A 13438-nucleotide genomic window follows, 5' to 3' on the forward strand; every position below is an offset into this window, starting at 1 on the left:
GGTTTGTATACACACACGAAAATTTATGGACATATGGCACTTTCTATGTTGTTTATGTGATTAGTGTGCACTATGAAAACAAAACCAGTTTATGAGCGCCACTTGCCAGCGATTGTCTTATCACGTATTATATTCCACCTAACTTTGACACCCAGTGTGTTCCATTGATTGCGCATACAATAACATTTGCGTATGAGTGCATGTATGAATGTAATGATGTATATTAAGTTTGCTTGAAAATGATTTATCAAACAATGCATGTATGATTATAGCTACCAAACACCGGCATAGCAAAATCGAGCAAGCACTTTACTTCTCATTTGAGTAGAACGAGCTGAGCGCAAGCAAAACAAACGCTGACACTTGTGCTCGCGTTGATTAGTGACAGAGAGGTGTGTACTATTTATATACATAGAAGATATTCAAATTTTCATCTAAGTACATTGTACATACATATATGGTATACATGCAATACTTGCTCGGCATCTTAAACAGCTAATGTGAAACATTCCCACTTAATTGCAAAATATACCTGCAGTTAGTCGAGAAGCAATCGAAAAACTGTGCAGTACCGTAAACCGGGCGTCTAAAGTGGAATAATGGAATTTTTAAGCACGGAATGTGCTGCGCGGTCCGCAGGACCTGCAAATACCTTAATGACTTTGCTGCTACAGACTTTGATAACAAAATTTTGTGGATTAAGTGCGCACGATCGTTGGCCAGAGGATTATGGCGCACGCATTGAAACAGATGGTGAGTAAACTATACAGATGTCTGAGATGAGAGTGAAAGGTGAAAATGAAGAAAAGTGAGTGGTTAAAAGAAAGGCAAAAGATGGTGTGTTGAAGAGGGAGAAGTTACCATGAAGGAAGAAAATAAAGAAAGGAATATTTTTTTTTAATGCTTTTTGCTAAACATGAACGAGCAAAATAGAGAAAGGAATATTTTTTAAATGATTTTTGCTAAACATGAACGAGCAAAATAGAGAAAGGAATATTTTTTAAATGATTTTTGCTAAACACGAAGGAGCAAAATAAAGAATGAAATATTTTTGAACCTTGATTTTTGCTAACTAATCAAGGGAATGATATTTTATGCAGTCATAAAAAGATTGATAAGTTTTTATAAAAACGAATCCAAACCTCCTGGTAGAAATGAAGTCGACAGCATTTTTAGGATTTATTAACATCCTAAAACTGTTTGAGTAGACTACATGGTTGCACAATAGATAACTTCAGGTCGCACTGCACACAGAACCAATCAATAATAATAAAATCGAACAGTCAAAAAAAATATAGAGTTACGAGTACATTTTCAAGTAATATTTTTTCATAACTTTCTTAAGGTACTGGACTTGGTATTTCTATAATCGAACAAATTCAGTCCAAAAATGTATATCGTAACTGGCTGCTCATGCAAATTCCACTTGGACAAAGAATCAAATTTATACACGGCGATACCATACAGAAGAAAAAAAAAACAGAGAAAAAAGACCAAAATATTTGTTTGGAAAAAAAAAAAATTCATTCTTTTTGCGTAAAATTTTTGTGCAAATGGTTTAAAACTGTTCTATGGTCGATCTTTGGCTACTGGGCGATGCTACGACTACTAGGATACCGGTCAACTTCTATTCGATCTATCGACATTTTCTTTAGCATTAAATATGCCTACACGGTATCGATGAACCCCATAAACACCATTCACAATTTCAACAGCCTGGCTTGCATTTTCGTCTTTATAAAAGAAAAACTGTAACATGCTCCGATTTTTTTTCTCTTTGATGACTTCTATGGACATTGATCACCCTCTAACTCACAACTAGATGGAACAAAGAAAAAGCAGCAAAAGAATTTTTTTTAGTTTGAAATGTCACTTTGATCGATATCTTTCCTACCTGATATTGGCATTTTTAATTCGATTTTCATATTTTTTAGCTAACGGACGGCTCATTTGTGGACCTTAATCGCTTCTATCTATAAGCATAAAAAGAAGTTAATCATATACAGTTTCTTCGAGAATACGTAATACCTACAAAACTTGGAAAGAAATCAAAGTTTTGGTGTGAAGTTCCTAGTCATTAACTATTCAACTTAGATTTTAACTTTTTTTTGTACTTTTTAAAGTTTTCTTTTTTTTAATTTTCAGTTAATTAAATAATAAATAATTTTTTTTGGATTGAAGTACTCAATATCTTTAGGAATCTGGACATATCTAAAGGGAAAGTGCACCGGCAGATGCTCCGTACACTTTCAATTCTAAAGTTTTATAACTAAATACTGAAATTTTAGACAAAATATTATCCATTGAAAATAGCAACGATCTAAGATGAATAAAATATCTTCATTTGTTGTGAAAGTATACAGATAAAGGATCTATCAAAAGTGAGGCCTAGATGTCAGTAGTGAATAATTCCTACACGTTATGTTTTTTTTAAATCACCTTTGACCTTTGCTCATAACACAGTCCCGCACAATGCTAAAAAAGTGTTGACAATACACAGCCGTCGAAAGCCGGCCGCGACGTTCATTGGATCACTCAGCTCTTTTTTTATGCCTCACACGGCAACTTGCATTGGTGTACAGTGCTGGTATGAGCTTAATAAGCGCCAATGCGCTTCAGATTGCTTCGTGGTTGATCGTATCGAATGCTTTTTGAAAGTCGACGAAAATTCGATAGAAAGTTGAAACTGATTTAAAGCTAATTTTCTTCTCTATTTTCCAAGCTCAATTTCACCACTCACATAAATTATATTGTTTCTAAATCGTTCACAATGCGGGCCCTTATTCGTCGAAACTGCACTTCGTTTTCCGATCTCAATACTCTCAACCTGTTGTACTCGTCCTACGTTCGGACTAGATTAGAATGCGCAAAATTCGTTTGGAGACCATTTCATGCCGACTCCGATAGCGTAGTCTAGTTTTCCAGAGAGCTGGACAGTAGCATAAAATATGCGCTAGGGTTTCTCTTGTAGCCGGCTCATTACATTTGCTGATTGCAATATAAATAAATAAATAATACTAATTTCTATATATCTGGAGCGTAAGTATTAGAGAAGGGGGCGTGACAACTACTATGACTAATTAAAAGTACTGCAATTTATTACTGCTGCATATATCTCCCTAATATCGAAATGTCAAATAAATAACGAAAAGTGGAAGGTGTGATGAAAAGTGGGTGGTGCACCACCTTAACCTCGAATGCGCTCAATGCAATGTTTCGTTTTGTGCTTTGCTTCAGTGACATTACGATTCGGGCTGCGTGAAAGAGAGTAAGTAGCGGACCTGCCCAACGCGTTGCATATTTTTAACATTTCATTTCGCTAAAATAACAAGTTTAATTGATCGCACAAGCGCTTTATTATGCAATAGTTTAACAAACTGTATAAATTTTAATAATTTTTTTTCCACTGCGGAGAAGCGTTGAATAACAGAAAAATTACTTGTTTTAGTGCAACTTAGCATTTCGCAATGAAATTGAATCAAAATAAATAAATAAAATGGGAACTGATATGGGTCGAATTTGCGAACACGGGCTGAACAGGGTGGGCCATATAGCGTTTGTTTTTTAAACCACCTATTTTTTTGAGAATGGTAACACAAAGGACATGTCAAATGTGTTCATAATTTACATAAAGGTTTGACATTTACGAAATGGGACGCTATACGCTTGAACAAAATCTGGAAATATTGCAAACCTATTTCCAAAGTGGTGAGCTTCTTCTACTTCCGCGGTTACAGTAAATGGCGAGCGTTACCGTGACATGCTCAACGAGTTTTTGTTTCCAAAAATTGAAGAGGATGACATAGACGACACACACTGTCAAAGTTACACTCGAACTTTTGGCTACCGTTTTTGAGAACCGAATAATCAGCCGAAATTCCGATATCAATTGGCCGCCTCGGAGCTGTGATTTAAGCCCGTTGGACAAATTTTTTTGGGGAGCCGTTAATGACAAATGCTATGCGAACCATTCAGAGACGATTGATGCTTTAGAACACGAAATCGAAGTTGCCATTCATGAAATTGGAGCCCAAACAATCGAAAATGTGCTTAAAAATTGGGTTGATCGAATGGCCTACTGTAAAGCCAGTCGTGGCAGTCATTTGAACGATATTATTTTTCATTCATAAATGACAATGATCAATCTTCAAAATAAAAAAAAAGTTTGAAAAAATATTGATTAGTTTTTTTTTTTATAGCCGATGCAAAAAGCAAATTTTACATGGCCCACCCTATACCTACCTACCTACCTACGGACCCAGTACTACTTATATATCGAATGCAACAGTAAAGCGGTGGTTCCTTTCCGTCTGGTAACATGGATTTCGAAGATGAGGAGTGCTCCGGTAGACCAATCGTTGAAAAAGTCGATAAAATCATGAGAATCGTGGAGTCTGACCAATTGATGTTATTTAGATAGTAAGACCTCCGAATAAAAACTGCATACTCCAACTTAGAGCGCATAAATTGTATGAACATTTGTCTGTCAAAAATATTTGTTCACGTTATGCACTGCATAATTTGACAATCGCTCAAAAAAGTCGATGTAAAGATTGGCTTAAACACATAAACAAGTTTATTGATCTACATGGAAATACGGAAATATTTTGAAAAGCAATAAGGGCTTTTTCGATTACATGTAAATATTTATTTTTACTGTCTATCTCAAAACTTAAATAGCACCCTCGTATTGGAAAAATGGCAATCCATTGGAAAACTTACTTCCATTTCTGTTGATATTTAAATGTTACCGTGGGAATAGTCTTGGAAATAATTGTTTTTAACGGATTTCCCACTTGCTTTCATTCAGTTTGTCCCGCGATTTATTTAGTTGAAGTAGCTTTTAAGTAGCATTTTTATTTTCCCTACCTTTTTATTTTCTGTTTACATTTACAATCTTCAGTTCTTATTGAATAACAAACACATGAGAGAGAATTGAGAAAAAATGTCACAATATCAAATGAAAGGCTGAGAGAACAAAAACAAGTAGAGAGACTTCACAGAGGTATAAGTAGGTACTCTTCCTTTCTCTCTTCTGTTCCACCCATTGCCCTATAAGCGCAGACTGATTTGTGTTCTAAAACCGAGTTGTGTAAAAGCAGACTTACATACATTCACACAATTATGCATTGTAATATATGTAAGTATGTATGTATATGACTTGTAATTAATATTAACAAAGTACGGCGTGCCAAGTATGTACTCGAGAGCAATGCGCAGTTTTTTAATTTTTGTTTATAAATAACAATTCGCGATACTTATAATAAAAACAACTTTACACTGTTAAGTATATTTGCACATTTCCACTTGGAAAAAAGTAAGGAATACGTGAATCATTTATTGGATACATACCTCGATCATCAAACCGATACTCTTCTACGATGTGGTTGTATGGTGGACAGCACTCGAAAAACGGTGTAGAGTAGCCACAATTGATCGAGTCCAAAGAACAGCCTGCCTCCTGATAACAGGATGCTTAAGTACAACATCTACTAAGGCTCTAAATACGTTGCTTCACTTGTTCCCTATCGATCTGGCTGGCAAAGCGATTGCAGCGAAAGCAGCGACACGCATGAATGCCATATCGAAATGGAAAAAGTATCTTGGCCATTCGGCCATACTGAACAGGAACACTGTTATTTCTTCCGACATAGACTATCATGTAAGTCTTCCATCACCACCCTTGCTATTCTCCTGTTCACTCCCAACCAGGGAAGAATGGAAGACAAATCTTACCGAAATCGATGGCCCTCTGATTATGTACACAGATGGTTCAAAACAAGACGGTAAAGTGGGATTTGGAATCTTTTCCAATTCCCCTCACATCAATTTATCATTTAGATTACCCGACTACTGTAGTGTATTCCAAGCGGAAGTATGCGCTATCTGGTATGCCGCGAAAACTATCTTAGAAAAGAGAATATCACTAGAGGATATCCGCTTTTTCACTGACAGTCAAGCGGCCGTTCGAGCACTCAGCTCCTCTTATACCCGCTCAGATGTGGTTCGATCCTGTCTCTTATCTCTTAACGAGATAAGTGTTCAGAATTCTGTCCAAGTTAGCTGGATACCCGGTCACAGTGGATTCGAAGGTAACTGCAAAGCTGATGAGCTCGCGAGAGCTGGAGCTGCGCAATCAAATGTTAGTATCTTACCCACAATCCACATTCCGCTCTCAACATGTAAAATGCTCATCGATCGAGAATTTCACAGCATTGCTGATCGGAGGTGGCGAGTGGAAACTACTTGCGTTACGACCAGAAAAATCTGGTCATCCTATAATCTGAAACAGACAAAAACCCTTATAAGTCTTTCGAAACACGAACTAAGGCATATAATATTTCTTATCATCGGCCACTGCCTTTTGGGCACTCACGCACGTCGGCTCGGGGTTCCTCAAAACGACCTGTGCAGATACTGCGAGGACGAAGATGAGGAAGTATCGAGCAGGCATTTGCTGTGCAGTTGTCCCGGCCTAGCCAGAAGTCGACTCGCTCTTCTAGGCTCTCCAACAATTGACAATCTTTCAGTACTCTCGGACCTGAAAATCGAATCTCTCATTAAATTCTCGAAACGAATTAATATCTTGGACCAAAATCTATAGCAAAATCTTGGTTAGGTGAGGAAATCATATAATATAATGAGCTCTGGGGCAACACAACGGACCCAACTTGCGGTCTATGTGGCACTCCGATGCGGGGTGACCCTTAAACCAACCAAGGAATACGTGACATTTCAATAACTACATAGTTTAGTGTAATATTTTTAATACAAATAGCCTGATTTACGATCTTCCTCTGAGACCATTCTTTGTGTATATACTCGTATTTTATATTTTGTTGTTTTTTCAGATTCTCAGCTATTTAAAATAAGCTTCAATCGTAGAAATATACGGCAACCCTTAATTAAATAACTTTTTATTACATTTTCTAAGCAGCCGATGCTGGCCAACTCGTGATACTTGGGCCTTAATACCCTAGCCATCATTCCATAACGATTTTACCGAAATTCTTTAAATGTGTGAGTAGCCGAGTGGAACAGTGATCTTTGCAATGAAAATAAGCGAAGAACTTAATAAATCGGACCATTTTCTGCCATAATCGGGTCGTACGGTTTTTTGCTATCTTTCGATCGTAACAACATCAAGTGGGACTATTTTACCCCCAAAAAAATTTCCTTTCAAGCAGTTAACAAATACTCTGAATATGAACACAAAACATTTTCTTTAAGTCAAAAAGAGAGACAAAAGCGTAGATCCGAATGTAAATGCCAAAGGCTTTACGAACAATTTAAAAGGACGACCCCTTCGTTCGAACAACGCATGCGCCAAATGCCAGCTGTCAGTTGTTTAGCGTGAAGCCATGCACCAACGACTCAAGATCACGTAATAAGAAAAGTATATAAAAATTAGTTTTCTGGAAGTGACGTCACTACCTCTCACAATTCGATTCAAATTCGATTACAGATACGCGGTCTTTTTACGTGATCTGGTATAATTGGTTCATAGCGCGCAGTCCTCCCTTTCGAATGTAAGGGTCGAAACTCGTGAATCATCTTGCGAGACCGAATCTCAAAACAGGGTAGGATAAACCGAGGATTTCCGTAGGGTGATGTCCCATGACTCTCGCTTTCCAACTTCTACATATCGAATCTCTCCGCCTCCTATGCTATGTTCAAAGCTGAACGATTACCTCACCAGCCCTTCCTTGCACAGAATCTCCAACTTTTCCGCACTAAATCCACGGACGAGCCTCTTTACCACCTGGACAAAGAGGTCAAACTACAGCTAAAGGTCAAAGTAGATGACAAACTAAAAGGGATAGTAAACAACCCCAACATTTTGGGAGTCATCTTTGATAGTTTGCTCTTCTTTTAAGCGCACAGAATTAACCAATTGCTACTAAAGTCCAAAACCGCAACAAGGTCCTCAAATCGCTTGCCGGCAGTACTTGGGGCATAGACAAAGAAATGTTGCTGACGACATTTAAAACCATTGCTGGCCGGTTCTGGTCGCCTGAAAGTAATGATTCGCAGTGGATTAAGCTTCAGACATGTCAAAACACTGTAATCAAGACAGCCACGGGATGCCTTCACAGATACGTACCTCCCACAACACCTACACTATAAGGCATCAATGCTTCCCATCGGGGAGCACAATAAAATTCTCAGCAAACAGTTTCTGCTTGGGTGCCGCCGAGGTTTTCATCCCTGCAGACACTTGCTAGAACCTGAGCCGCCTCCCAGGCACATCAGGGGGCATCTCTTCCACTATTCTGACGAGATACAGGATAAAACGAACTGACAACTACGCGATAGGCCGGTATATAGGTAGTCGCTAAATGGCATTTACCGGGAGACATTTACCACTTTCCTAAACTCCCTACCTATGAATGTCGTAATCGGAGTCCAACCACCACCTCCTACAGCAGATGAAGAGCTTCAGCTACCCCGAGACTTTGGCTCAACTACGTTCTTGATACAGTAGCAGACTAAGTGTAGACAGTGAGGGTATCTGGAGTCTTTTCTATAGATCGAATCTGTCAGTGTAGAAGAAAATACCTTTGCCAGCGTTTGGTAAAGAACTTCAATCAGGCAGGCTAGTGCCACTTAGAGTAGCATTTTAAATATGTACTTAGTCCCTGTACAATGTCTTTAAAATGAGTGCAGGAAGTACATTTTATTATGATGTTATCAGGTTTCCTGGACTTAAGCATTGCAATGCAGAAATAATCTTCATGCCATGCTTTCTGCATGCCAACACTTAAAGCTTTGCTGATAATAAAAAATATACGATAAGAGTGCCAAAATGTGCCAAATGCTTTTGTATGAAAAAAAAAAAAAACAATAAATCCATATCGCTGATGGATTCAACGATAAATTCTTCTAAGTGCATATGAGACTTTGAGATTATACCCAACCTGCAAATTATATTAGGTGAAGTAAAAAGTTCTGAATGCTTTCAGCTAGAGATCTTTAGGGAGACCTATTTCACGAGGTATAAAGATTATTTTTAGATTGCAGCGGCCTATGCTTAGTTTGAAAAGTTCTGCGCCAGCTGTGTGTAACCGCGTCCCACAATAAGGGTGAAGAAAATTTCAATCATCTTCAACACCTCTACGACTTGTGACAATGAAAAATACGAGCAGGCGAACAAAAAAAAAATTCTATTTATGGAGCTGTATTGAATGCAATCGTAAAGCGGTGGTTCCAACAATTCCGTTCTGCTAATATACACAGTATGTTCAATAAATAACAGAACTTTTTATTTAAATCATATTGAAAAGGTACAAGCGTCAGCTTTCAACCGCAGCCAACTTCATGTAAATCGTTTGACAGGTTAAAAAGTTACGCGCCTTTCATTGACAGTCTGTTTCGTGCTTGTGTCGTAAAAATACAATGGAGCAAAGAGCAAATATTAAATTCTGTGTTAAACTTGGAAAAACATTTAGTGAGACGTACGAATTGATGCAAAAAGTTTATGGTGATGATTGTTTAGCTCGTTCAAATGTATATAATTGGTTTAAACGATTTTAAAATGGTCATGAAGATTTGAATGATGATGAAAGACCTGGTCATCCAGAAGCAAGTAATCGTGCTGAATTGATGGAAAAAGTCCGCGAAATCATTGCTGTTGACGGAAATTTCACTGTAAGAATGTTGGCTGAAGAATTAAATTCATCTACTGGTACTATTTGGAAAATTTTTACTGACGATTTGGGTAAAAGAAAGGTTTGTGCACGCTTTGTTCCTCACCAATTAAATGAAAATCAAAAAATCGCTTGTGTAGAGCATTGTAAAGGCATCATTTCAACAGCTGAAAACGATCCAGATTTTCTTGATTCGATCATAACTAGTGACGAAACATGGTGCTTCAAATATGACCCTGAAACTAAGCGTCAATCTGCAGAATGGAAGACGAAAGGGGAACCAAAAGCAAAGAAATTGCGTTTTCAGAAGTCAAGAATCAAAACAATGTTGATCACGTCCTACGATTCCAAGGGTATTGTACACAAGGAATTTGTTGCAGAAGGTCAAACTATTAATGGAGAATACTATTTAAAAATTGAAAACTGCCATGAAAGGTGCGTTTTATGATGATGAATGGCTGGAAATTCAAGCGGCCGTGACACAGGTGTTAAAGAAGATTCCCTTAGATGACATAAAAAAGTCCATGCAGAAATTGGTTGATCGTTCTGAACGTTGTATCGAGTTAAATGGAGACTATTTTGAATAAAAAATAACTTTCAAACACAGTACGATACGTGTCTTATTCTACATCTGAAAAGCTATGTTATTTATTGAACATACTGTGTAGACGCCGGTCTTCGCTAGACCAAGCGTTGAAAATGACGATAAAACCATGAGAATCATAGAGTCTGACCGAAATAGGAGCACTTGTTTTACATTCCCTAGGAACTACAGATTAACCACAACCGGCACATTATATGTGATCGTGATCGGATGATCTTAACTATATTCACTTCATCGTCGAAATAAAGCCAAAGAACGCTAGGAACTTTCTACTTCACCTAATACTTAATTCATCAATACTAAGTATACCAACTGAGGGTGAACTTTGAAATGGAAATTTTTGCCTAGCTGAGCACATATACTTGTACAGTACATGCAACTCGTTAAGCTCAGCCAGCAACATGTGTAAATGAGAATCAACTGCAATTATTATTAGCCTGCAACCCCACTAGGTACATAGATTTCGCACGATGCGAGATAAGAAACGTACGAGTAAACTGCGACCTAAATTTGTTGACAATCTCCAGGGGAGAAAATATTGTTTATTGCTACCACTCAGGTGAATATTTCTGGTTTGTAATCAAAAAAGATAAGAGCAAAGTAACACGAAATCTGCGTCAATAAACAGAAAATAAATTTATTATTCAAATTAAAGATCGCATTGATAACCTTCATGGTGATCTTGAAAATCACCTTACAGAAATAAATGCAACGAACTGCTTGCGACATTTTAACGTATAATTGAATGTTTTTTCTCTGTTTTTTCTCGCATCTTGCAGGTTTTGATAACTACGATTTCATTGTTGTGGGTTCGGGTTCAGCAGGCGCAGTTGTTGCAGGTAGACTCAGCGAAAATCCTAACTGGAAGGTGTTATTGTTAGAGGCAGGCGGCGATCCGCCAATTGAGACAGAGGCAAGCGCCCTTAAATTTCCCATTTGATCTTTCAAAAATACATACTTTTTCTACATCATCCTCAATTATAGTTTGTTGGCTGGCACATCACTACACAGTTCACTAACTGGGATTGGCAATATCACGCCGAACCGAATGGCAAGTCATGCATGGCGATGGAGGATGGCAAGTGTCACTGGCCGCGTGGCAAGATGCTCGGCGGCACCAATGGCATGAACGCAATGATCTATGCACGAGGCACTCGTTTCGACTTCGATGATTGGCGTAATCGTGGCAATCCGACTTGGGGTTACGATGATGTATTGAAATACTTCCGTAAAGCCGAAGATTTGCGTTCGACCAGCAAGGACTTTGAAGATGGCGATTTTGGCAAAGGCGGTCCCATGGGTTTGAATCGCTATGTCTCGGACAATGAGTTCCGTACAACGATACGTGAAGGCATGGCTGAGATGGGCTATGGTAGTGCGCCGGCCTTTACAGAAGGCTCATGGGTGGGACAGATCGATATTTTGGGCACACAAGATGGCGGCCGTCGTATAACTACAGCGCATTCGCATTTACCTAAGCAGAGAAAGAATCTGCATGTCATACGTCATGCGCACGTGAAACGTGTGAACTTCGACGAGCAGAAACGTGCCACGGGTGTCACCTTTGTATTGAAGGGCAAGAAGGAGTATGAGGTGCGTGCGAAGAAGGAAGTTGTGCTGTGCGCTGGCGCTATTGGCACACCACAAATACTGATGCTTTCGGGTAAGTGAGACAGCGCGAGTTACAGTAGGCAGTAGGTTTTGCTAAACAATAATCCATATATGTATGCATACTTCCAGGTGTCGGCCCCAAAGACCACTTAACACAATTGAGCATACCGGTCGTGTTGGATCTACCTGTGGGTCAAAATCTCAAGGATCATGCCAGTTTGCCGGTTGTGTTTCAAATTGACAAATCTACCGCACGCAAGCCCACCGATGAGGAGCTCGTCGACGCCATGTACAATTTGCTGATGGGTCGCTACAGCAAATTGTTGCATCATGAGGCTACAGCACTCACTGGCTTCATTAATACCACTTCACTTCATGGCCCATACCCGGATATTCAAACCACTAACTTCTACAGTTTAATGCAAAGCCCCGAACTGAAGGGCTATGTGGCAGCCACTGGCTTCACTGAGCGCGTCGCCAAGTCCATACTTTCGGCTAACGAGCACACCAATACATACATCACCTACCTGCTGCATCTGAAACCCTTCTCAGTGGGTCACTTGGAACTGAGTAGCGCCAACTATTTGGACAAACCAAAAATCTATCCAAACTATATGTCCGACGAGCGTGACGTGCATACATACATACGCGCTTTGAACATTTACTCTCAACTGCCAGAGACGAAAGCGTTCGCAAAACGTGAAGCTGTGCTACATAAAATCGATCTGGAGGCTTGCAATAGTTTTCCCTATAAATCAGATGACTATTGGCGGTGCTACATAAGTCATATGACTACAACGGTCTACCACCCGGTGGGTACCGCGAAAATGGGTCCCGCGGGCGATGCTACAGCTGTGGTTGACTGGCGTCTGCGGGTACATGGCGCGAAAAATTTGCGGGTCATTGATGGTAGCATCATGCCCGACATTGTGGGCGCGAATACGAATGCAGCCATTATTATGATTGGCGAAAAGGGTGCCGATATGATTAAAGAAGACTGGACAGAGAAGCACTCGGAGTTGTAGGGAGGAGTTATGCATGAAGAAAATTTAATTTTTTTCGCGTCAAGATGATTTTGTATACACATATCTAGTGATTTGTTTTGAATAAAGTGCTTATTTTTTTACAATATTTATTTTTATTTCTCAATGTAAATTTTCAATTTTATCAGTGATTGATTTCCTATGATGATTTAATTGAACCAAATCTGTTGGCTAAAGCACGCCTTATGCACGTAGCAGCACTATCAAGTCTTAGTTTGAAAGGCACTGTATGGTTGACTGACGCGCACTATTAGTATGTTTGCGAACCACTCAAACAGTGCTCTTCAAACTGTAGTTAAAGCTTTCAAATATCAACAAAGTTGTAAAGGTTCACCAACCGTGCCACTGGCGCGCCAGTTTAATGTAACTCTGTCATTAAATTCAACTTCATTATGCCGTTTTTCAGTCATCTTAAACTATCAGTGCCATAATTAATTAAGTTTAGTCTATCGTCAGTTTGGCAGTTTATTCGGTTTAGTTATGAAAACTAAATGTATATCGTCAACAAAAAATGAATATTTCACCTGGTGAAA

At 38.9% G+C, this 13438-nt stretch overlaps 1 protein-coding gene across 1 annotated transcript; it reads left to right on the plus strand.

The window, feature by feature from the left end:
- The first annotated feature begins 486 nt into the window (after positions 1–486).
- On the plus strand, positions 487–12993 carry LOC128858711 (glucose dehydrogenase [FAD, quinone]). Its single transcript, XM_054095190.1, has 4 exons — positions 487–753; positions 11031–11164; positions 11236–11914; positions 11992–12993. The coding sequence occupies exons 1-4, from the start codon at positions 600–602 to the stop codon at positions 12885–12887; spliced, it is 1863 nt and encodes a 620-aa protein (XP_053951165.1). The 5' UTR covers positions 487–599; the 3' UTR covers positions 12888–12993.
- Positions 12994–13438: the final 445 nt, after the last annotated feature.

Source organism: Anastrepha ludens, chromosome 3 (genome assembly GCF_028408465.1).
Source record: "Anastrepha ludens isolate Willacy chromosome 3, idAnaLude1.1, whole genome shotgun sequence".
Taxonomy (NCBI): domain Eukaryota; kingdom Metazoa; phylum Arthropoda; class Insecta; order Diptera; family Tephritidae; genus Anastrepha; species Anastrepha ludens.